The sequence below is a fragment of the Scomber japonicus genome, chromosome 4 (assembly GCF_027409825.1).
Source record: "Scomber japonicus isolate fScoJap1 chromosome 4, fScoJap1.pri, whole genome shotgun sequence".
Taxonomy (NCBI): Eukaryota; Metazoa; Chordata; class Actinopteri; order Scombriformes; family Scombridae; genus Scomber; species Scomber japonicus.
The window spans coordinates 25,700,742-25,726,364 of NC_070581.1; the positions used below are offsets into that span (position 1 = coordinate 25,700,742).

The following is a 25,623-nucleotide window of genomic DNA, read 5'->3' on the forward strand; positions in this document are numbered from 1 at the left end:
AGGAAGGAAGGAAGGCAGGGAGGGAGGAAGGAAGGAAGGAAGAACAGAAGGAAGGAAGGGAGGAAAGACAGATGGAAGGAAGGACAGAAAGAAGAAAGGGAGGAAGGAAAGAACACAGGATTGGAGCCCTCGGCGGGCCGGTTTTGGACCGCGTGCCGCATGGTTGACACCCCTGGTGTAAACTAATAAACTAAACTAAATTTGCATATCATATCTATAATCCAATCAGCTACGACTATGTGTAGAGTAGTCGTTGCATAATGAGCATCACAGCCAATCAGGATGCAGTAGGGGCGGGGCGTCAGTCTTAGAACCGGTCACTGTTGCCTATGCGTTAAACGGCCACATTTCAAACTAGAATGGCGACCGCTCTCTGCGGTCTACAGTCAACCGGCAGCAGCAGTAAACCGGTCAAGACACACCGGGAGCACCGGAGGAAAGCGAGGGACTCTAAGCGGAGGCAGGCGGCTTTGTTGTTCCTCAATAATATCTCGCTCGACGGACGGCCCCAGTGTCAGTTTAACGATGGAAACAACGACCAAAAAGCCGCCGAGGAGCAGCAGCGACCCGGGGAGAGAGACGTTGGAGCGGCGGTGGAGCCCCCACCGGCAGACAGCCAAGCACCGGTCGCCCCGGTGACGGAGCCCTCCGCGGCCTCCAGCGGCTCGTCCTCCAGCTTTCCAGGAGTAGTCAGCCCCACTCCTACCCGACCTTCTTTGGTAATGTCTCCGGGTCCTGCTGGGGCAAGTGCTGCTGTGGGTGCCAACGAGGTATTTTTGGAGGGTGTCTGTGCGGCCGAGACGCAGCAGCCCCCCGACACCCCTCTGTCTCCGGTGCCCGCCGCCGGACAGCAACCCTGCGGCCCCCGGGTCAAGTCAGCGCCGTCAACACTGAGCCCGGTGCCGACGGGGAATACTGTGGATTCACGGCAGAGGTGAGCATGGTGGTGGTGGTAGGTGTCTGCCCCCCTTTCCTCCCCCCCCATGGGCCTTTAAACAGGACTTCCGCATTAAACGAAAGCAGCATTTAATGTTTTTATTTACTATTATTATATTTGTGGATGATTATATTGTATTTTAATAACTGTACAGCACTTTGGTCAACTGAGGTTGTTTTAAATGTGTTTTACAAAGACACATTGACTTGACTTGCAGGTATCAACAGAGGAATTCACTTTAATTATCAGTTGTACTCAGCATTTAATGTGCATTTTACGTGTTATAACCATAGACTGTATGGTTATAACCCTTTTCTGTAATATATTATGATATTTGAAGTATACATAGAGATAGAAAATACAATTTACACTGTGTTTACAGTAGGGTTGCTCTGCTGCTCCTTGTTGTTAGTTTCTTAGACATGAATCAGTCACTTACCTGCCTAAAAATAAGTTATAGCTCATGTTTTAGTTTGTAAATATATGATGTGGGAAAGAAAATGCCTATTAAATCTTTCCCCTCTTGTTTAATTGTTGAAATTCTTTAAAAAGTAAACTCAAAACTTCCTGTTGAGTCTGGCTTTTGATTGATTTGAAGAATTGTTTATAGTCCTTTATCTTGTCTGTTTTTTCTTCTTCGTCTTTGTTCTACTTCATGTTATGTTATTCTATATCTATAGGCTTTTTAATCTCTTTTTAAATCTAGTTTTAGTCTAGCTTGTATTGAACTTCATCTATTTAACTTTATTTTACTTTTTACTTTTGTGTTTTTTATCTATTTTAACCTAGTTTTTTACTATTCTAACTTTTTCTTACTCTCATTTTTATTTGTTTTTTATTTTAATTTTCTTATTTAGTTTTTTGTCTTTTAATTTGTTCTTTTTGCTTTTGTCCTCATTGTCTTTATTCCTTTTTCTTTATGTTGACACTTTTTCAGCTTGTTAATCTACTGTAAAGCACTTTGAACTACACAAACCTGTATGAAAGGTGCTATATAAATACAGTTTAATGGTGATGGATTGATTTATTGATAAGGAGGTTTGCATTCCCCCCCTTGCTTTGGACGTTAAAACCTGTGATGTAAGCATGTTTACATCACAGCAGAAATGCAGATTACAGAGCATGTGAGAGTCACTCCACGTCTAACTTTCTTCATCTCTTCCGAGGTTGAGGAATGTCTCCGGCTCCCCTGGACCCAAAGCGCCAAAGAAAGTCCACTTTATCAAGAGTATGAGGCAGTATGATACCAGGGGATGTAGGTGAGTTTCTAACGGGGGTGTTCACATTAACACATTTACACAGAGTTTCACAGTAGAGGAATTTACAAGGAATCCTGGCTTCCTACACCAAGTTTCATGTCCAGAGAAATATATTAAAAAAAAGAAACAAAGACTTTTTTCATGTTGGACTCTGAAACAGGCCTTCAGTAGCAGTGGTGTTACTCTCCTCCCCGCTAGTATTGTAATAAGCTGCTTATCTCTGGCATAGCGACTTAGTTTTGGCCCACAGAGGAATAACAGTGGTGCAGCTGCTGAGTGGTGATTGCCACAGTGAATTTAATCACCCTTGGAAGCTCGGCAAAAGCCAAAAGAGGTGCAAGTCACAGTGAGGAAATGCTACACCCCTATTTCAACAGTAAGGTTACCTCCTCCTGAAGCTCGACAGTACTGAAATATCACACTGTTGACTGTCTGTTTGTGAAGCTGGTTGACCTGTTTTAGAAAGTTAGAAAACAAAGAGTAGTGTAATCACTTTTTTTTTTTGCAAGGTTTTATTTTTTTAATGTAGTCTGCAGACACTGACAAAAACAAGGCATGTAGTTTTACTTTCATTTTTGTGTCCTTACTCACCATATCATCACGTTTTCCCACCTTTTTCCCCCCATTTATCCTCCATTTCTCTAACATCAGCCTTCATATTCATACTCACATACATATATCATTAATGTATCATGTGTGAGCTTAAACATGATGATGCTGCAACCCCCGCCCCCAACCCCCCACCAAAAAACCCAAACCCAAACCTGCCCCCCTTCAGGTCTGACTTTCTCTTTCTGTTTTGAGGCAGTCACACAGGGAGCGCGTGCTACTGACTGAGTTGAAAGCTCTCTAGATTATATAACTAAGCTAATTAACACAGTAGCAGACGTCTGTGTTGCAATGTTGTCGGCTGTAAAGAGGTTCATGTGTCTTCCCCCTGAAGGTCCGACCAGGCTGTTTACTGCTGAGCGTCACCACAGAGACCGCTGACTGTATGTTATTGTTGTTTTGTGAGGAGATGAAGCTCCCCCTGTCTCGTCCCTGCTCATACCCCCCCCCCCCCCCCCCCCCCGATGTTTGTGCAGTTTTCTTACATAGTTTCAATAAAGCAGTGTTGTGTTGGCTGGCTGTGGAGCTGTGATCAATCGGTTTGTTCACATTTTTTACAAGGAAGGTTGAGATTTAATAGAGAATGTGTAGCCTTGATTTTTGTGGTTATTTGTTCCCTGTTTTTTTAACTAGTTCAGCTCTCAGTTTGTTCCTCTAGTGTTTCTAATATTATTATATTCAAATCACAGAGATGAGCTTCTGTAAACCTGAAGAAACGAGAACAAAACAGATATATTAGATTTCATTTCAATGTTTTGAGGATATTTCCAATATTTTCAATTAAAGACTTTTTTAGCCATCTTAAAAAATATATTCTGCCTGTTATCAGGTTTTTAACCATTTTTTTCAAGTTGGTATCTCCATGCTCAATTTGTACAACATAAACTAAACTGTAATAATATGATCAGTTAAAGTATATTGACATATGTTGATTAAAGAGTAATCGATGAGCAGCAAATTAACTATTTTGATTAGTCTATTATAAAAGCAAATAGGTGAGATATTTGACGCCTCCAGCTTCTCACATGTGGGACTTAAATACTTTTCTGTGTCAAACACGACAATAATTAAATATTTTTGGCTTGTGGACGGATGGTCGAACAAAACAAAACACATGATGACTATTTACTGACATTTTATAGATTGAGCTTTGTAGTTGCTGCCCTAATGTTAATGTTAATATTTTATATTAAAAAAAAATTTAATAATGAAAATAATAGTTAGTTCATTTCAATCATTTGAACCTACTTGTAGAGTAAATACAGTCTTATAACTCTTTTTTAAATTTTATTTGTTGTGCAGCACACATGTTATTTTTCCATTTTAATGTCTAGAGGAGTATTTTAGTATCCTAGAAGTATTTATTAATCAACTCTGCTATTCAAAGATTTCCAGTAATGTATTTTTAGGAAAGCCTGTTGCTTATCTAAGTGATCTGATTACCAGTTAAAACACCAGAGGAACAAACTGGGGCTCGTCCCACTGTTGGACTCCCCTGTGCTGTAGATCGTCATCGATAGCCGCTGAGCTTCGGTACTGACGCAGATCAACATAGACGTGTCTCTGTGACCGCAGCTCGAGTCCTGTTGATGAATGCTGTGTGTACAGTGACTGCTGAGTGGCAGAGAGTGACTGTGCTCGTTGCTTGTAGACTGACACACCATCTGTTTTGTCTGCCTGTACTTGCTGTGTCCTGCAGGATCATGCTGATTTGTGCCAAGCGGTCGCTATACGCTACTTTCTCAGTGCTGCCATATGGACAGAGTGCTCACCTCAGGTACAAAGACAGCACCGTCCCACCCACCCCCATCCTCATCCCCACCACCAACCCCACGCCCCGCTTTTATGTTACATCAAGCTCTACTTGTTTGATCAGTTTCATTCTCAGGGAAAAGGGCAGCGAGTGTGAAGCATGTGGTGACAATGACATACATGTGACTCTTTCTGAACAGTGATCCGAAGCTGGAGCCTCAGAGACAAAGGCTGTCTACTGTGGTGCCTGCAGACCACCTCCCCTGTCTGGAAGGTGTGGAGCTGGCCACGTCCGGTAAAGTAAGTATTTCTGACATTTACACATGTCTCTGTGACGTGTGAACGAAGCAGAAACATACACATCACTGTCAAGTCAAAAAAAAGTCAAAGTTCTCTATTCGTCATTGTTACAAGAACAATGAGACAGTACAGCATCAAAGTTGAGAAATTTTGAATACTAAATAAATGAATAAATGGCACCATACAGGTTGCAAGAAAAATAAAAAGTGCATGAGCTGAGTGCAAATGTCGCTGCTAAACAGGATGCCCCAGGAGTTCAGCTACATTTAGTTAATTTGAAGGTTTTTGAATGAAGCAGAAACACTCATATCACTCAGATACAGTACTGTGCTAAAGTCTTAGGCCACCATTAGATTTGTTGTTTTAGCAATGCTATAATGACCATATTTAATCATTTCTCAGTCTCTTGATTAGAATATAAGAACATACAGGAAATGTGTATGCAGTATTAAATAATAAATAACTAATCAAATCTAATGCAGTGAAATCATATTTGGAGATATAGCTGATAAAACACTGACAGTCATGGACTGGCCTCTAGACCTGAATATTATAGAAGCAGTATGGAGTCACATGGACAGAGAAATAAATAACAGACAGCCTAAATCTGAAGAAGAATCCCAGGAAGTGATAAAAGAAGCCTGGGATATTAAACCAGAAGATTACTTCAGAAAACTTAAGGACAGTCTCCCCAAAAGAGTTTGAGATGTGCTTACTGCCACAAGAGGTCATACTAAATACTGACTTTTGCCTGTTGGAGCCAATTGTGCGTTTCTTAAAAAAATGTTGTGTACATATTTCCTGTGTATTTGGTGGTCTTAATAAAGAGACCTAAAAATAAATATGGATGGTCATTAAAACAACAAAGCTAGTAGCGGCCTAAGTGCTGTACATTTTCTTATTTTGAAAGTTTTTGACGTTCTCCTCTTTCCCTCCTCAGACGGTGTCCTACGCTCAGTTCCTCTACCCGACCAACGCCTTGGTAAGACAAAAGAGCGGCGGCGCACCGGAGAACAGCGTGGCTCAGACCCCTCAGTCGCGTTTCCGTGGCAACGGGCAGAGGAACTTCACCCCTGCTCGTCCTAACAACGCCGCGCCACAGGACCCATGTAAGGCTCTCACAGGTTTTTTAGGCTAACAGACACCTCAGACGCACACTTGCAGCCCGACTGACCTCAAACACTTTTAACACTGCTGCTGCTGTTGTTTTTTTAGGTGTAGAGGAAGTCGCAGAGTACGATCCAAACCTACTCAGTGACCCTCAGTGGCCCTGTGGGAGACACAAGAGGGTTCTTATATTTGCATCATATGTGGTGAGTTTCTTATCTTATCTCATATCTCAGCTCTCTGTCTTTATTCATCTTAGAAATGGTTTAATGTGACTAGTAAGTTGTTCTAGTGCAGCCTGTAAATCAACCTCCAGCCCTCTAACACTGTAAAATACATCCATTATGTCCCGTTCACGTGATTTTATTGCCTCTTACTAGACCACATCACAAGACTGTAATTCTTAGTGCGTTAAATGAACCTCATTGACACTGTTTACAAGAAAAACTGTAAAGTTTTATTGAAGCTATAATTCACGCTCACATGAGGCTCTTCTGTATCGACATGCTTGTGTTTTTTTCTGTTTCTGCAGACAACTGTTGTTGAGTACGTGAAACCGTCCGACCTGAAGAAGGACATGAACGAGACCTTCAGAGAGAAGTTTCCTCACATCAAACTGACACTGAGCAAGATCAGAAGGTGCTGAAACTTCCTTCTAAGAAAACTTCTGAGACGCCTTTGAAGGCCAAACTGTTTGTGTTTAAGTCACCCAGTGCACTGTTTCTCAGAAAACTGATCAGTAAACATGACTTTTTCTTCCTCTTTATCAGCCTGAAGAGAGATATGCGGGCCGTGAGCGAGGAGTGCGGTCTCCAGCCAGTCACCATAGCGATGGCGTTTGTTTACTTTGAGAAACTGGTGCTGCAGGGTCGCCTCAACAAGCAAAACAGGAAGCTGGTGGCGGCTGCTTGCGTGCTGCTGGCTGCAAAGATCAGCAGCGATTTGCGGAAGCCAGAAGTCAGACAACTTATTGATGTGAGTAAAGTTTCCACAGAAACAAACCTTGCTGTTCTAAAGAGAATATAAACATTAAACAGAAGGAGACAGTAACCATCCTCATATTTAAAAGTGGAAAAACCTGCTCAGGTTTATTTACTAAACATTGTCACTTGGAAATATGTTCACAATGTTAGGACCTTAAACGCCTGCAAAGATTAAAGTTTAATTATTTAAACTGGTTAATACTGAAGAATAAAGTTATATTACTGCTCACTGACAGCTCCTCTAATTCAGCTGAACCGAAGATTTATCCAGACATTTAACTTCTAACAATGTTTCCATTAAATATTGATCATATGTAGTGTTTATTACAAGGGTGTGAAAGCACAGAAAGCCCATAATAATGTGAAGATTCAACATAAAACATAAATACATTAATTATATAATAAATATTTAAAAACAAGCATCCCACATGATTAAAACAAAATGAATTCAATATTTCACACATTTTATACAATCATCTGCATATTTATGACATTTTTAGATTCGAACCATTTAAGTTTTAACCATATTTCCATTAAATATTGATCATAAGTAGTGTATGAAAGCAAAGAAAGGCCACAATTATATATATATATATATATATATATATAATAAAATATATAAAAACAAGCTCATCGGTGACAGCAGAATATAAAACAGAGAGTACATCCATCTGTTTTTATTCTGCATGATTGAAACAAAATTAATTCAATATTTCACACATTTCGTACAATCATCTGCATGTTTTTGACATTTTTAAGATTCAAACCACATTATAACGTGTTTTCCTTTAAAACCCCCTTCTACCCCCCCCCCCCCCTCTACCACCCCCCACCCAACCACCCATGGACGAGCAGAAGCTGGAGGAGCGTTTCCGTATAAACAGTCGGGAGTTGATTCCCCTGGAGTTCCCGGTGCTGGTTGCCTTGGAGATGGGACTTTACCTCCCCGAGAGCAAGGTCATGCCACACTACCGCAGACTGGTGCAGCAGGGTTAGACTGGTGTCGTCCGACTGTCCGCTGGCTCTGTTTTTATAACATCGGCCAGTGTGTGTGTGTGTGTGTGTGTGTGTGTGTGTGTGTGTGTGTGTGTGTGTGTGTGTGTGTGTGTGTGTGTGTGTGTGTGTGTGTGTGTGTGTGTGTGTGTGTGTGTGCAGAGGATCGACCAGTTTATAAGCTGTGGTGTTTAAATCAAACAATTCTTGTACTATTTATTTTCCGTCAGTCTGAGGTTGAGTCTCTCACTGTAAAATGAAAAATAATTAGTTTACACTCGTTTTTAGACTAGAAAATGTGTGTGTGTGTCTATATGTCTATCTGAATGTCTTTGTACGTGTGTGTGGCGTTTCTGGTGTTGATCCAGTCATGAGCTCTATGTTAGAGATGTCCAATAAGCACGTTAATTGTGCTTTCATTTTTGGTTCCTCGTGACCCCATTTTTAAAATTTTAAACTGGTACGTCCTAGTATTCTTTAACCTCCTATTTAAATGAAATGTACTGTGATGTTTGTGTTTGTGTAAAAAAATACTCCTCTCCTGCACCTTTCTTGTTACTATACAGCCTGTATAGTATTTATTATGAGCAGTAATGACAAAGATTCATACTGTTGGTTTTTGTAAATGCCTTTTAAACCCACTGTGACATTGAAGCATTTTTTAGCCATCAGACCGAAACATTAATACTGTAGATTGTGGATCATCAAAGAAAAAGGAAGCAGCCTTTTTAAAGGGAACATATCACGCACAGTTACAGGTCTGTTTTTTACTCCGAGGCTCTACTGAAATATAATAATAATAAGCTTGATTTACAGCTAGAAATAATTCCTTATTTATTTTTCTCTTCATGCTCTCCTCAGTTCAAGCATATGTCTCAAACAGGCCGTTTTAGCTCCTGTCTCTTTAAGACCCTCCTCCTGATGAGCCCGCTCTGTTCTGGTTGGTCAAATTACGTCTGTTGGTTGTCACGGATATCCGTACACATTCAATACAAAATCTGATCCAAAGTAGGTGAGTAAAAAGACGTAGAAGAACCATGGCAACGGACACCACAGATAAGACGTGCTTGACAATCTGACGTCCGTTTGATCGTGAAGTAGCGGAAAACTTTGCAAAAGGAGCGTTCAGGTCATGGATGAATTATAAGAACTGCACACCAGACTTAAAGATGGCACCTATTCCGTCCGATGAAAATTACTCATCTGGCACGAGCCAAAAAAAAAGGTTCTACCCTCCAGGTTTGGTTCTGCGTTGTGCGACCCTCTGGTCCCACTTACGAGATCCCACTCTGCTCTGGGGCATTTTTACAAATATAAAACCTTCATTATAAAAGAGTAATAGCTGACCTTATCTGCAGTTTGAGGTGTCCTGTCAATAATTTTACAGAGGTCTTCTTTATAGTGGCGATTTTATAGGAAAAAGCTTTTTTGAGCCAAATTTCGTTGCAATACCACGAGTGGCCATTGGGGGGACATTAGCAGCAAGGCTGAGCAGCAGCTCCGTATCCATTTATCTTAATACGTCCTCTCAGTTCAGAACATCTAATGATGACCTGACTTTTGAGCATTTTTAACATATCTTCATCGTAAGCTTTGAAAGTCTGACATCGTAACAGTATAAATATGAAACAGTATGTTATATCTCCTTCTATTTTTTTCATGTTCATGTGATATTTAAGGCGGTATTTATACAGTTTGTCCTCCAATAATTCAGCGTGTTACTGAAGAGAAGGAAAATGGGGACATCAGTTCAGACTCTTGCAGCAGCTCCGTATTCAGACGTTGAAAACCGTTAATCAGAATAACTGCTGTTGAAGAAAACAGGATTATGGACTCATTATTTATAGTAAATGGTTTTTTTTTAAATATATATTTCATATCATGTTCCAGGGATGTTTTGTAAACTGCAATTGATTTTTTCCCCTCTCAATAGTCTGGCTAGTCATCACATTTTTTCATTTCTCAGGAATTTTACTTTTTCATATCTTCAAATGGTTCATAAAATCTAAACCCAAAGAGAAGTTTAAAAGTTATTACTGTAGCTTTCATCAGCAAAATCACTTTTTCTCCATTATAAGTCAATGGAAGGTAAGTGATTGTGGTGCTTTTAATCAAGAAAGGGGAATTTAAAACCTTTGAGTGTTTCTTCTACACGTAGCAGACTGTATTAACCTGAATGCAGAACTGAATTGAAAAGTAAATCCTCAAATTTAGATGCCAATGGATGTACGAGTATGTTTAAAAAATAAAAAAAAGTGCCTGAAACTACAACGGGAGTGAAATGGTTAAACATCTTATCATAAGTGATATTTAGTGTTGACATTTCTGTCTTTGCTGTAGAGATCTTTAAATGTCAAGGTTGTTCTTGTCTGGGAGAGATAATCGCCAACACTTTGGGGGACAGTCGTTACATGATGGTGGTTCAGTTTATTTTGGTGTCTGCAGTGGTGAAATGAAAACTGTGTTACAAGAAAAACGTCCAAATAGAAATGAACTGAATGTTTGGTGTGAAATATGGTGTTATGGTGTTTGTTTGTTTTTTCATACTGTGAAATGAATTTTTTTGAAATATATTTTCAGACTCTGAAATGTTGCAGTTTGAGTTTTTTTTTTTTTTTTTTCATGTCCGCAATTAATAATTTACAGTGTGAATGTAGCAGTTTTCTCTTCAGGGTAAGTGCTACAGAAAGTGAAGCGATTGTTCAAAAAAGAAAAGATTAAAAAAAAAACTGAAAATACTGACTGGTAAATAAACAGAAACAAGACAAAGAAGTGTAGTTGTCATTATTTTACTGTTCCCTTGTGTTAGGACAGGACGGGCTTATAGCTGACATGCAGGTCAAACATGTTCTATCAGTAAATATTAATTCAACGCTGATGGAAGATGAACACGGCACTATCAGCTGAGAGGGAGTCACAGTTTCTACTACGTTACCCATAATCTATATCCTTAATGTGTTACAAAACAGCAGAAGCAGCTAAATAAATACATTAAATAATAATTAGTTACCCCCCCCCCCCCTCCAGAAAGAGTTATTAGTCCAAACTCATGTCTTCATCGTCGTCTTTCTTCTCTTTAGACTCTCCGTCTGGGGTGGACTTTGTCTCGGTCTCCATGGCTTTAGCAAAAGCCTCAACGTCTGTGAAGATGAAAAAATGTTCAGAAATGTTTAAAAAATGATGAAAAGACATTCAGAATTAAACAAAAGGCTCAAATCCCAGACTGTAGTTCGGTCTCTTTGGGACATACTTCATACTTTAATCCACAAATGTCAAACTTTTAACAAGTTATCGCTCTTTGTACTTTATTACATTTATTGATCTTTTTTCATTCTTTGACAAAAATCTCAGTGTCTCCGAACTTTCTGTTTCTCACATCAAAGTAAAAGTAAACCCTCAAAGTCAGAATATGAACTTCACTAAAAGTCCTGCATCCAAATGTACTGATACAAGTCCAGAAGTACCATCAGAAAAATGCACTTCAAGTATTAACAGTGAAAGTATTTGTACTCAGCTGCATGGCTCCTGTCAGTGTTGGATTATTATACATAATAATGATAATAATACTGAAATACTTATTACTGATGCAGTGTGTAAGCATTTTAATGCTGTAATAGACTGGAGAAGGAGCTCAATCTCATCAATTTATACAGTTAAGTACTTTAATTTCACACCAATTTCCAAATCATAATTGCGGCTAGGAAACTCAGATTTTTCTGAAAGCACTGATGTGTCTGACTGGACACAATACTTTAAAATGTAGCACATAGGGACTCACATCAGCTAAAGTCTGTCATTCATGTCAGTTAAACCCAAATTTAATGGGTATAGTGTTATATTGTCATTACACTATTTTTAACCCTCAATGGGTCAACTCTAATTCCACTAAAGTCATAAAGAAGAGTTATTTTCCATCTTTGGACAAAATCTACAGTCCACCATTTTTGCGAATATTTATAAAATGACATAACATGAGGCGTCAGCGGTTCAAATTAGCCACAATAAATGGATAGCTTTCAAAATTAATCTTTTTAGTGCCAAAAATCCTCTTTTTGTTACAAACCTACTACTACAGCTGAACAGGAAAATATTGTTGAAGAGGGAAATTTGTATTAAAAACAACTATAGAAGATATTAACATGGCTGAAGCTTCAGATTATCTTCAGATCACCTTTTATATATCTTTTTGGTCAGATTTTCCCCTTTCTAATAGCATAAGCAGGAGTGACGATGACTACAGCAAGAAAAACATGTCAGTGCTCATTTGGGCGTCTGACTGTTTCAGTCTTGTCTTTTCATTTGCAAACTAATTAGAGTTTTCCAGCAGTGAGACATACAGCGAGCGTCTGCATCAAGTGGACAAAAACACAGACCTCCTTTGTTAGCAGCGTCGACGGCCTCTGCAGGCAAACCAAACTGGTTCATTAGAGGTCCTAACTGCCCGGACGCCAGAGCGCTGCTGAACATGCTCATAGCCTGCGGAGACACAATAAATACCAGAACAAGAAGCTAAATACCAACAAAATGAGTCTCACGGTGACCAGAGTGCTGCCAAAAGGAGAAAACACTCCTCTCGAGCCATTTCTGAGCCCGAGGATGTAGAAATGTTGAATGTCAAATTCAGTCTCAAGCTGGAAGTAAGAGCCAAGACGTACCGCCTGAAACTTGCAACACAATCAATGAATAAGAGGCTAATTTAAGTTGTTTCATGACATTAAAGTGATACTTCTTTACTAAACAGTCATTATTTTCATACTACTGCTAAATAGCAAGTCAAGTAACAGAAAAGCAACTTTTTCATATTGAATTCAATACTCAATACTATAATGATATCGAGTTACAAACAAATACAACTAAGTAAAAAACCACAGAGGGCATCTAGCGAACTTTCTACCTGCTGAAACTGAGGCGAGCTGAGCGTGTTGTGGAGCTCCTCTGTGCTCTGAAGCAGCGACTCTCCAGTGGGCAGGTAGGGCATCAGCCTCTGCTGCACCTCGGGGTTGGCCAGGATGGGAGCCATGACCTCAGGGGTCAGGACGCTGGCCAGGTCCACTGCAGGTAACAAACATCACCGACTGGTTAGTTCACTCTCATTATAGCTACTCAATATAAAATCACTACTTTTTATTTCTCTCTCAGGATTAACAGCTTCGTTTTCACTGACTTCAGTTTAATTAGATTGTGTATTTTTTTCTAGGACTTAATCTTAATCCAGATCATATAAATTGGGCCCTTTCAATGATGAGCAGGAGTTTTATTCCATCTCAACTAACCGGTCTGAACCAAAAGTGACTCAGCAGTTAGCGCCCACTGGTGCATTTAAATGTATTGGGAATCCAAATGCTCATGTAATTTATTTATCTATTTTTGAATTTATTGCACATAAAAGAAAAAAAAAGAGATTAGGAAAAGAAAACAATAACTAACTAGGAGCCAATTAAACCCACAAGGGCTCGCCAGGCAGCCTTCCTACAGTGAGACATACAACATAAAAACTTAAAGAGTAAAGAAATACAGACAAATATAAACAAAAACATAAAAAACTAAGGTGCTATAAGTAATTAGTGAACTAGAGTAAGAAATCCACTCTCATTTTATCTTTCAGCACCAACTGTTTCAAACAATGACTCAACACTAGGCTGAGCAGCAGTGTGTTATCGCCCTCTCTGGTAGAAAGTGGAATAACAGTGATGTCACAGGGTCCTGGTACGCCTGAACGTCACTCCAGCAAAGAAATGAGAAATTAAACCACAGGGAGGTCAGAAAAAACACAATTCTCTCTTTAATTTAAGTCAGAAACTTTATAGTCTGTCATGACAGAAAATCATTCTAGACGTGGCTCACCATTTAAAACTCCCACATAAAATAAATCCTCCTAAAAAAAGAATAAAAATGTAGAGTGTTCATCACTTAATATGTCCACTTTCAGTACTGGTGATGCTTCTCTTTGACTGTCATGTCATCATATATAGTGCCAATATTCACACACAAGCACCAGGCCAACTATTATTTTTAATTATTATTTCACCTAATCGATCATTTTATCATTTTAATCCATAAAATATGAGAAAATAGGTTAAAATACCTATTAATTATGCCTTAATTATACCTATGAATTATAATATTTAAGATAGACTCCAGAGAAACATTTATAAAACACTGTATTTATGTCACTAATGCACTTTATTCACCGGCTAGATACTAACTTTATCTTTCTGCCATTTGGTGCTGATTATACATTCATATATTTTATTTTCCACTCTTCCTACTTTTCATATTTCAGGCGTTATTTAATTTATAGCTCTCATAGAAAGCAATCACACCATGTTCTCTTCAGGAAATGCATCCTCTGGTCTTATATGTGAATGTGTGAGCTGTGTGAGGGCGATAAATATTATTCTGGGAGCAGGAACGATGAACAGTTTGGTAAAAGTAAATCAAAACAGCGTCAGACTGCAGTGTTAGTGAGGGGGCTTTCTGCTTCTGCCACAAACTGAATTTATTATGTCAGAATTAAAGGAGACGGTGGTGTTTATAGTGCTAATTATTTGCTGTATAATTAGTTTAAATTAGGTTTAATTATGCAAGTTTTCGGTGGCTTACCCCCCTGTCCGCTGGCCGGCACGTTCATGGTCGCCAGGATGCTCTGCAGGTCTCTCAGCTGGATGGGCTGTGTAGGATTGGCCGCCCCCGCCGCCAGAGACGTCACGGCGGGGGTGGAGGGTGTGGTGGCTGTCGGGGAGGCCGCTGTGGTGGCGGAGGGGGTGATGGGCGTGGTGGGCACCTGGGAGGATCCGAGCCGACTGGTGGCGGAGGTGGAGGTGGGGGTGACGGCTGTGGAGGGGCTGAGAGGAGAGAATGAAGCTCCATTTAACATCATCAGCCTGTCAAATATGAAGCTACTGTGTGATAAGTTTATTTTCTTGTTATATTCAGTTTTTCTTTTACCTTCCTTATAAACTTCTGCAGCAGTATTTTTCTACATTTGTGAGCTTGTGAAGTCAGATTTGTGCTTGCAGACTTTTGTTTGCCTCACAACTTTGTAGTTTTAGTTTTTTTTGAGATAATGTTTTTTTGTATTAACTTGCTTGTTTATATATTTTTTTATCTTAATCCATCGTGTTTTTTTTGTTGTTGTTGTTTTTTTGTTGTAGCAGTTCCCTTCATACCAGACAATTTTCTACTTTGGCAGATGATAAAACTGACCTAGAAAGCATTTCGACAGCCTTAGAAAATGAAGGATGGACTTGATGTGTTCATAAAGAACAACAGTGAATGACAGCAGCCGGTTTCACAGTTATGGCTCCTTTGTGTTCGGATCTATTGATGTAACAAGAGCCAAAAATCCAATTAATTAATTGAATCAAATGATAGAAATTGTTTTTCTGCCTTCGTCTTCCGTGATTTTTAAAGATCATCTTTCGGTCGGACAAATGAAAGTCTGAATACGTCACCTTGAGCTTCAAGGAATTTAGAGTTTTGAGAAAATAACAATCAGATGAATTGATGATGAAAACAATCACTAGCTACAGCTCTAAATGTAAAAGTGAATGAGAAAACTGATATCTGATTTCCACCTTTTTTTAAAAAAGCAGTACAAACTCAACTTTTACTGGCATTTTGGGGAACTTTAATCTCTGGAAGAAAGCTCTCGACTGAAAGCTCCAGCCAAGATTTCCTTACTTTTTTAATCTGCTATTTCTAAAGGTCAACGATCAGTTTCCCCCCAGTTTGAACACTGGTGAAAAATGTTGAGTCTATAAACACCACTTCCACTCTGACAAACTGATCATGTTTTTAAAAAGTCGTCTCTGACCGTCATTTATTATCACAGCTGCTCCTCAAATATTTCTTGACATGATGTGAAATAATAAGGAAAATGGCACCAAACACACCCAGCAGCATTAAGATACCTGGTGGAAGAGTTGCTGGCCGCAGGAACACTGCTGCTGCTGCTGCTGCTCCCCAAAAGGTTGGCTAAACCTGGACCAGCCAGCGCTCCGAGACCACCTGTCATCCAAAACAATGACACAGAATTTATTAGGATGCTCCTCTCTTTGGATAATGAATCTTTGACACACTGGTGCAACATGTAAAGTAAAAAGTTACACACCGATCCCTCCGAGTCCAGTCGGTCCAATGAGCTGCATGAGCTGGTTGTGGCTCATGTTACCCAGAAGGCTTTGCAGGCCGCCTTCGCCTTTACATGAAAACAGATGACATCATGTGACTCCCACCATGACACTGAAATTCAGTTTTAATGTGATCACTGACAGAGTATTCCAGGTTTGAGGATGTGAGCATGTGTTACCTCCCAGAGCAGACAGATCATGTCCTCCACTGCCGCCGCTGCCCAGAGCGCCGGGCATGGGGGGGTTGTTGAGGTACTCGTTCACTTTACGGCAATGCTCCTCGTCCTTGTCAGTCTTAGGCTCCTAAAATCAGAAAAAAAGAGAAAACTTGACTTCCAGGTCACAGTAACCGACTTCTGTGATGAAAAATAAATAGTTTAATGTTTCTTTAGTAGTTTAACTTTATTGATCCATGATAACATGAGGCATTGTACTGTCTTCCTTCTGCATGTTAATTTAAAGTTATGAAAATACAAAAGAGTTACAGTTTAATTTTTAAATGTTTAATAATAAAACTGGTGTTATTCTCTATTTTTTTCTAATGTCTTCCTCACAACGCTGGTAAAAGTTTTATTTCATTACATTAGAAAATGACTAACCCTGTTATCTGATTGTAATTATCATATCTTTGTAAAGCACTTTGATCAACGACCCTGCACGCATCCTCTATGCCTACTTTAACTTTCAAAATCATTATTGTGAGTAGCCACAGACAGACTGATAAATGCATCTTTATTAATCCTCATGAGTTTCAACTCTTTTTAATATTGTCATATTTGTGTTTTCAGATTAGTTTTTATGTGTGTGTACTTCTGTTTGCACTCTCACTAGCCTAGAATTACTCCTTGGAAGGGACAAATAATAAGTATATTGACTTTAATTGAATTGAACATTTGTTGTTTTTTAATGTGGTCTATAAATACACTGATTTAACTATCTTGGCTCTTTGTCAGGTACAAAGAAAGCTCAACATCAGGATTTAAAAAAAGATGTGTGTGTGTGTGTGTGTGTTTGCAAACTGATTATTTTCAACAAATCCTGTGAAAAGACCAAAGTCTCTTAGTAATCTCTGACTTCACAGCTCATTTGTTGCTACTTAAGATCCAATTCCTTAAAAACCTTCACAAATATATAATTCTATTGTAAAAAAAAAAGGCTGAGTAATATCCTAAAGCAGCTGGACTCAAAGAAACGATACTCAAACAAGAGTAAATAATGCATTTACTGGGGGACTATTTTCAGTGGTGAATTAACACACTGTTCTTTGCCCTGCTGAGTATTTACAGAAGCTTGACAGTGAATGTGGAGCAGCCTCAAAATAACCTACAGTGTGTGTTTGTGTGCTCGTTATAATAAAGGAACATGTCACCAACGCTATGATGGTGTGACTCATTGTGGAGTTTTTTTTATTGTTTTATTGTTTTAAGAAAACAATGGAGCTCTGCAGCACAGAGAAATTACTTCTATCGAGATTTAGATACACACCCACACACACACACATACACACAGACACACACAATACTTGTTCGTAGGTGTGATGGCCACAACCACTCAGTGTAATATCTACCCAACTCACTCTTAAATTTAACTTGATTATCTACAAAGCTTAATTTTCTTTGCAAGCAACCAAACAACTAACATTACACAGCTTGTTTTTGAGCCTTTTTAACAATGTTGGGTTCTGCACAATTTTCTGTTATATTAATCATTTCTTTCTTTGTCTTTGAGTTAATATGGTTGTGGGAGGACTTCCTGGTCAAGCAAAAGGCGGGGCAAAGGGCTGAGGACTCTAAATCCAGGAATCTAGGAGCAGTCTCATCAGACCGAACCACGTGCTGCTGTGTCATGGTGCGTATTTGGGTTTAGTTAGTTTGAGTATAATTATCTTTTGTTGACCTCTTTTACAGGCTTTGTTATTATGTTGGGTTTTTTTGGTAAATAAAATCAATTTCCAATCTACATTCCTGTCTCCTTGTTGCCTCACTTCTTGGTCTCTAACAGCGGGTGTAATTCATTGTTAGCTTTGGTCCTTTAATGAGATTTCTTGACATTAAGAAAAATATTGTGTATCACAGTATGACAGAAATATGTTGGAAAAGTAGTAATGAAATAATAAAGTCATTGCTTGTGTGGTTTTTCGCTTGTAAATTTCCCATTATGAGTGTATTACAGTTAAGTGTGTGAAGCAGACGGTCATCAGCTGCATACCTGCATCCAGAAGAAAAGCCTTTTGGAGCCAGCTTTGAACTTCAGCACATAGACGCGTCCGGTGGTGCACTGGTTCACCCGCTTGAACTCGCAGTCGTCAGGGAAGATGATCAGATCCTAAAACCAGACATGAATTTAGAGGTTTAAGATTAAACAAAATCAATCACAGAGCAGACAGTGTCACATGTAGACAGCGTCACCTACATCATCAACATTCCCGGTGGTCCGATCTTTCCAGCAGAAGTGGATGAGGGAGTCGTCGGTCTGCTGGATGTAGACCTGACCTTTACGCTTGTCGGGGGTCACCGTGCTGCCCTTCATGGTCATCTTACCGGCACGAAACTCCACCAGATACTTGCTGGAGGAGCCGCGGGACCCAGACACCATGCTGGGGAACAACGCTCCAGAGGCCATGATGAGGATGAGGAGGAGTAACTGCTGCTGGGACAAAGAGGAGGAAGGCCTGTTATACACCGAAAGCTGCAGTGGTTTTATTGTGATTTTATTTGTCTAAATGATGTCATTTATGTCTATATGTTTGGAAGATAAATGTTTTGTGATGCAGCAACACTGAGCCCAAGAACAATTTATATGAGGGGACAAAAAAGTATATCTGAACTATTTTGGTAACAGGATAATCATCGTAATCATTCTTTCATTAAAAATGCCAAACATTGTCTGGTCAGTGAGTTTTTTATGTTCTTTATGTTCTGTGTAATAAACTGGCTTTATTTGGGTTGTGGGCTATGGGAAATTATAAAGGGTATTTCCCACTAATTTCTGATGTAATGATGAATTGAACAGAATAATCAATAATAAAAGGAATCTATAGTTGCAGCTGAATTGTTCACCTAATTCTAACATACATGGATAATCCTGCACCTCATCACAGCTATATCCACCTGACTTATAGGCCTACTAATGTATAGTATATTATAGCATATCAACTAGGTTCTGACTGATACTGGATTTTTGGGGCTGATACTGACATTAAGGAGTAAAAAACATCCAATAGATATATCAGCTGATAATTTTATATATACAGAATATACACATAAACCTACATCTTTATGTGTTGCAATGAGCCCTTAAAACCACTTCTGTTTGTTTAATAAAGCTGTGATATTTTACCATTGGACAATAAACATAAATGAAACAGTAAACTACACTGGCAATGTAATAATTATAAATCACTAAAACTAACTTAATAACAAAATGGCATAAAAAACCATGTACGTTTATTTAAACTTCAATTAAGAAAAAGGGTCAGATATACATTAAATGCAGCCTATTTAACTTATAATAAATATATATCAGCACATATGGAACAACATATTCACCAATACCAATATGGTTGTGGTCAAACTCAGCTGATAATATCAGCTGACCGATATATGGGTCTGGCGTTATCAATAATATTAATAATAATACTATTATACTCAGTAAATAGTATATTCTACACATGGTTATATCAATAATGTCTATTATATTTGTATTTATTCTATTATATTCATGTTAGTCTGTTTAGTTATTGTATAATTAAGTATTTTACTCATTGTTTTAGTATTTTGTGATATGTGTCATGTGGCTGTAACATTGTTATTTTACCTTTTTAATGAATAAAGTGCTATTTCTATATTAGTATGATCCTGAGAGAGAAATGAGAGCAGCTCTGGTCCCTGGCATCAGATATCAGACTGCTGCAGGTTGATTTCTTCTTCCTGCTGAGTCACTCCACTCTGCCTATGACCATATTGACTATATATGTATTGATATATTAATTTCTGTATATTATAAACAGTAATTATTATTTGAAAATATATTTTATTGATTTTTATAACCTTCAACATGTTAGTTATTTTTATAATATTATACTAAAAATATAATAATGCTCTTTTTGACTGAGATAAGCATCATATTGAGCAGAGAATAAGAAACAGGAGTTGATTAGAGAAAGAAAACGCCTGAAACCAGTCTGATCCCAGTGCTCCCATAATAAACCAGATACTGGTGCAGCCTGCAGCCTGCAGCCCCACAGATGACTCTGCAGCTTGTTGTCAGCTCTCTTAGGCCGCAACACAGCGACACTTTCTACATTTTATACCAGCAGATAAAAGGCGCAGCTGTCCGCCTCTTTAACAACCTGAACACACATAAAATAAATAAAAATAAATAAAAATAATTGTACATACATTTCTCTTTGGTACGGCGTTCAGTCGCAGAGCAGACACACTGACAGATGATGGCAGTGATTGGCTGACTGGTGCTTGTGCCTCGATGTGATTGGTCGAGCCGTGTGTCAGTTGTTAAGTCTTTAATGCGCATGTTCGGTTGAGGTGACAAAACCTGCTGTTAAATAGAGACGCTACGGAAACCGAGAGGGACAGAAACTGCAATTAATTTTAATGCAGTTATGTCTAAAAAACAAAACAAAACACCGACATAATTATTAATTTTCTCGAGAGAACAGAAGTATATAGTACTTGGAGATTGTTTTTATTGTATATAGCCTGGTATCTCATTAAATTGAATTGAATAATAATAATAACAATAATAATACATTTTATTTATAGAGCACTTTTACCAATACTCAAAGACACTTTACACAATCAAAGACAATTAAAACAATAAAACCAAACAGAATAAATGAAAAACACAATCAATAGAAGCAATGCAGAGAAAAAGAAACTAAATAGAAAAACAAAACAACAGAAAACATCAAAATATCAAACATGAAACATGAAAAGATGAAGTTCAATCAATCAATAATCACTTTTAAAGAATAATGTTGTGTCAATTTTGGGGGGAGTTACCCTGCAATACTAATATAAAATATTTAACTCTCATCACACCAACATGTTTAACATACCAAGTATAAACTATTTTAATTAACAACCATCATCAATCTTTATTTATTAGCAAGAAAGGTCATTTTCAAAGCACTTTTCACATAGAGCAGGTCTAGACCATATACTCTTTAACCCTTACTGTTCATATTCTGCCTCGCAATTAGTCTCTACATCAATTCACATGAACAAATGATCGACTAGTCATTAATAAATGTTTGATTAATCGTATAGAAAAACAGACATTCACTATCATTATTTCATGGTCTATGAGAGCATTTTATACAATATGATGAATACATGTTTGAATGGTGATTTTTGACTTTTATTTAAAAATAAACACAGGCCAAATTTGCACATTTGCATATATAATAATGTGTATCTATCTATCTATCTATCTATCTATCTATCTATCTATCTATCTATCTATCCACTATCTATCTATCTATCTATCTATCTATCTATCTATCTATCTATCTATCTATCTATCTATCTATCTATCTATCCATCTATCTATCCACTATCTATCAATCTATCTATCCACTATCTATCTATCTATCTATCTATCTATCTATCTATCTATCTATCTATCTATCTATCTATCTATCTATCTATCTATCTATCTATCTATCTATCTATCTATCTATCTATCCAGCTCCACATTGGATTTAAATGATGTCATATAATGTCATATTCCACACTGATTCCACATGATGTCACACATTCCATTTTGTGATGTAACAGTTGAACCCAGGTCTTCACATTCTGAACCAAGAGACTTTCACTGAGAACCTTCACTAGATCTTCACCAGCTCTAGCTATCACTGCATTAGATAAACACTTGTTTGTTGAAGCATCCTTTTTAAACCTACAACGACCACGAGATGGCGTCTAAGTATTCCCACGAGCCTCTGAGCCGTGAGAAATATCACAGTGAGTACGAAGCCCACACTAAATTACACAGGACTCATTTCATGGATAATCCATGATTTACCTACCTGGAAAAATGTGCACTTAGTTTGAGTTTGTACCTTGAGTTGTGGCTCAAATCTCCTTTTTTCTCTGTTTTTAAACTTTAAAAGATCTTAGTTTTCTAATGTGTTATCTTTGGGTTGTGAGTTGATGACAATTTAAATGTGACAGCATTTCGGTCCCTGCAAATGTTGAAAATGAACAATTATTTTAATTGCTTAAAATGTCCAATAAGTGTTCACCCTTTTTTGTTTTTGTTTTTTTTTGGGGGGGGGGGGTTCTGGGGCTTTTTTGCATATTATATGTGTTGAAATTATATCAGTATAATTGTAATACAGTCAGTTAATAGTTAATCAAGTTAATCAAGAGTGAGATACTGATGAGCAAATTATGATTCACCAACTTCTGCCCAGTGGGTGTGTGTAAATTAAAGGCACTTTACTTTTTTTATTGATTTATTTCGATACCTTAAAAGTATTGAGTACTGATTCCAGCCCTACATGCAATAAAGAATGAGATGATTTACACTTACATTTCTTATTTCTAGAAAACAAAACCAGCATCACTGAGTCAGGCAGTGGTTTGCATAGCTGCAACTCCACTGACACCAGTCTGAAAACCAGTGACACCAGTGCCTGCAGCAGCAAAGCATCTGCAGATGTCCAAGAATTGAGGAAGAGAAAGGCCAGCCCTCATGATGAAATGCCCAGAAAGAGGCAGAGGTGCACCAGCAGTAGCACCAGTGAGACCAGTTCCAGCAGCAGCGAGACCCCAAAGAGGAAGAGGGAGTCCAGCGCTGGTGAGGAGAAGCCCAGAAAGAGGCAGAAGAGCTCTGAGCGCAACCAAAGCTCCAGCAGCTCTTCATCTTCACAAGAGGAGACAGCAACACTCTCCGCTGTGAACACTAGCAAAGGTGAGTGAGTTAGACAAATTGACGCCCAGGAAGGTCAAAGGTTACAGTGACCAGTCAGTGTAGGCTCTTCTTTAAAGAAATGTCATTAGTTGTAGTTTTAGCAATGCATATTTGTTACAGAGACCAATACCTGTGTTTCTTTGTGCAGCTGATTTTGAGTCCAAGTACCTGCGGCTCGGAAACGTAAGAAATGATGATTATGGATTTGCATATGATGGCTGCCGAACAAGGGATTTTTTACCAGTAAGTATCACATACATGTTCCCTCTCTCATGCACACACAATCAATCATTCCCCACATCTTCAGAGAGTGTAAATCTAAGTACTTGTGCTTTTGTCTTACAGGTCACGATTAAATACGTTCAGGGAGCACATGTAGTAAGCCAAATGAAGGTAAGTAAACTGACATCATCTTAATATTGAACTTCTCTCATCACGGATGTGAACAACAAACAATGAGTTGAATTTATTTTGTTTTTTCAGATGTTTAATATCCCAATAGAAGTGGCCATTATGAAGAGAGCTGCAGGTGGACCGGAGTGTGCTGGGAAGTTTGCCTCTCTAACCCTTTTGGACTGGTACTACATAGAACATGATGTTATCTTGGTTATTGAGAGACCAGCTCCTTGCTTGGGATTAAAGGAGTACCTCGATTTCAGAGGAGGCACTTTTCAGGAGCAGGAGGCTAAGGTACTGAAGTTGTGTGTGTGCAGGATTGTAAAAAATGGTTGACCAGCCACAAAAATAATCTTTAAAATGTTATTTTCTTTATTAACTTACCTGCTGAAATATGTGTTTTGTAAATTTAAATCCCCTACATGCTGTTTTAAAGTCCACAATGTTTTTTAAATCCCAAATTTCTTGAAATAATACTGAGGACATGTCTTCAGTGTCCTCACTCAATATAGAGGACACATGGATTCAAAAGTAAACAACTGGCTTATCACTGTAGTAATTTATATTACTGGGTCATGATAGAATAACACACACACACACACACACACACACACACACACACACACACACACACACACACACACACACACACACATACACTCACCAGCTCATCTGTTTCTCTCTCAGCTCTTCATGACACAGTTGGTGGAGGCATCCATTGAGATGTTCTGTAAGGGTGTATTTCACCGAGACATTAGGTCAGAGAACATATTCATAGAAACGGATCCTCCAGTCCCACGATGCCGCATAGCAAACTTCGCATGTAGTAGCTATGTTCAGAGAACATCTCAACATATGTTTTCGGGTACCTGGATTTTGCTTTTCTTATTCACTCATTGGCCAGTGTCTGATATAATTATGTTGCTGTATGTTATTATAAACTCTCTCTGTGTATTCAGGTACCCTGGCATGTGCCCCTCCAGAGTGGTACGTCTACGGAGAGTACCATGCTGGACCCACTACAGCATGGCAGCTGGGAGCCATGCTGTACCGCTGGCTGCATGGATTTAATAACAGCACCTTTGGTATACTAAGTGGCAAAATGCAGCTCAGCGAGGACACAGCTACACCACTGTCCCAAGGTGAGACACAGTTTCTTTATGAGAGCAGCAACACTAATGCTGCTGGGTCAATGATGTTTATTTGTGTCCATTTTGAGAGAATATATTAGAGGATTATGGTAAAAATGTCTACGTGATATAACCATTGTACCAAATAATTCAACTTAAAAATGCTAAATTCTCAATAAAACATGATCAACTAGTTTGGCATGATCATATATTACAATTTAACAAACCTAAAGAAAGCTGACAGACAGACAGTGTAATGTTTAGTTATCTGTGGATCACTTCAACAGCATCTTTTATCTTTGTTCCAGACTGCCTCGACTTCTTACAGCTGTGCCTCCAAAAAAACCCTTCAGAGCGCGGCAACCTGCGGCAGCTACAGCGCCACCCTTGGCTGAAATGAGCCAAGTCTTCTTCTTCCTCCATCTTCATCATCAACTGTAAAAGTCTTATATTCATTTTTGTATTTCAATATGCACATATTATTGTATTTATTGTATTTTTAATTTGTATGTTTTTCTAAAAAAAAAAAAAGTTTTGTATTTCAATATGCACATATTGTATTTATTGTATTTTATATTGTTTGTTTTTCTAAAAAAAAAAAAAATGTATTGTATTTTATATTGTATGTTTTTCTAAAAAAAAAAAAAAAAAAGTTTTGTATTTCAATATGCACATATTGTATTTATTGTATTTTATATTGTATGTTTTTCTAAAAAAAAAAAAAATGTATTGTATTTTATATTGTTTTTCTAAAAAAAAAAAAAAAAAAGTTTTGTATTTCAATATGCACATATTGTATTTATTGTATTTTATATTGTATGTTTTTCTAAAAAAAAAAAAAATGTATTGTATTTTATATTGTTTTTCTAAAAAAAAAAAAAAAAAAGTTTTGTATTTCAATATGCACATATTGTATCTATTGTATTTTATATTGTATGTTTTTCTAAAAAAAAAAAAAATGTATTGTATTTTATATTGTTTTTCTAAAAAAAAAAAAAAAAAAGTTTTGTATTTCAATATGCACATATTGTATTTATTGTATTTTATATTGTATGTTTTTCTAAAAAAAAAAAAAATGTATTGTAT

At 38.0% G+C, this 25,623-nt stretch overlaps 2 protein-coding genes across 4 annotated transcripts; one reads left to right on the forward strand and one right to left on the reverse strand.

The window, feature by feature from the left end:
• Nucleotides 1–359: 359 nt before the first annotated feature.
• Nucleotides 360–8,458, forward strand: cables2a (Cdk5 and Abl enzyme substrate 2a). 2 transcript variants are annotated; one of them, XM_053317717.1, is made up of 10 exons: nt 360–934; nt 2,104–2,196; nt 4,505–4,582; nt 4,758–4,857; nt 5,798–5,966; nt 6,073–6,170; nt 6,497–6,603; nt 6,735–6,939; nt 7,803–8,032; nt 8,103–8,458. In XM_053317717.1, the coding sequence occupies exons 1-9, from the start codon at nt 360–362 to the stop codon at nt 7,941–7,943; spliced, it is 1,566 nt and encodes a 521-aa protein (XP_053173692.1). In that variant the 3' UTR covers nt 7,944–8,032; nt 8,103–8,458. The 2 variants fall into 2 exon arrangements, with proteins under 2 accessions (XP_053173692.1, XP_053173693.1); XM_053317718.1 differs by lacking the exon at nt 4,505–4,582.
• A 2,265-nt stretch (nt 8,459–10,723) lies between these two features.
• LOC128357389 (proteasomal ubiquitin receptor ADRM1-like) lies at nt 10,724–20,503 on the reverse strand. 2 transcript variants are annotated; one of them, XM_053317729.1, is made up of 10 exons: nt 20,473–20,503; nt 18,485–18,721; nt 18,281–18,397; nt 16,252–16,375; nt 16,054–16,140; nt 15,854–15,950; nt 14,544–14,785; nt 12,835–12,992; nt 12,314–12,416; nt 10,724–11,080 (listed from the first exon to the last, which is right to left on the reverse strand). In XM_053317729.1, exons 2-10 carry the CDS (start codon nt 18,692–18,694, stop codon nt 10,977–10,979), a joined length of 1,242 nt encoding a protein of 413 aa, XP_053173704.1. In that variant the 5' UTR covers nt 18,695–18,721; nt 20,473–20,503; the 3' UTR covers nt 10,724–10,976. The 2 variants fall into 2 exon arrangements, with proteins under 2 accessions (XP_053173704.1, XP_053173703.1); XM_053317728.1 differs by having other exon boundaries at nt 18,485–18,718; nt 20,473–20,498.
• Between the last annotated feature and the right edge of the window lie 5,120 nt (nt 20,504–25,623).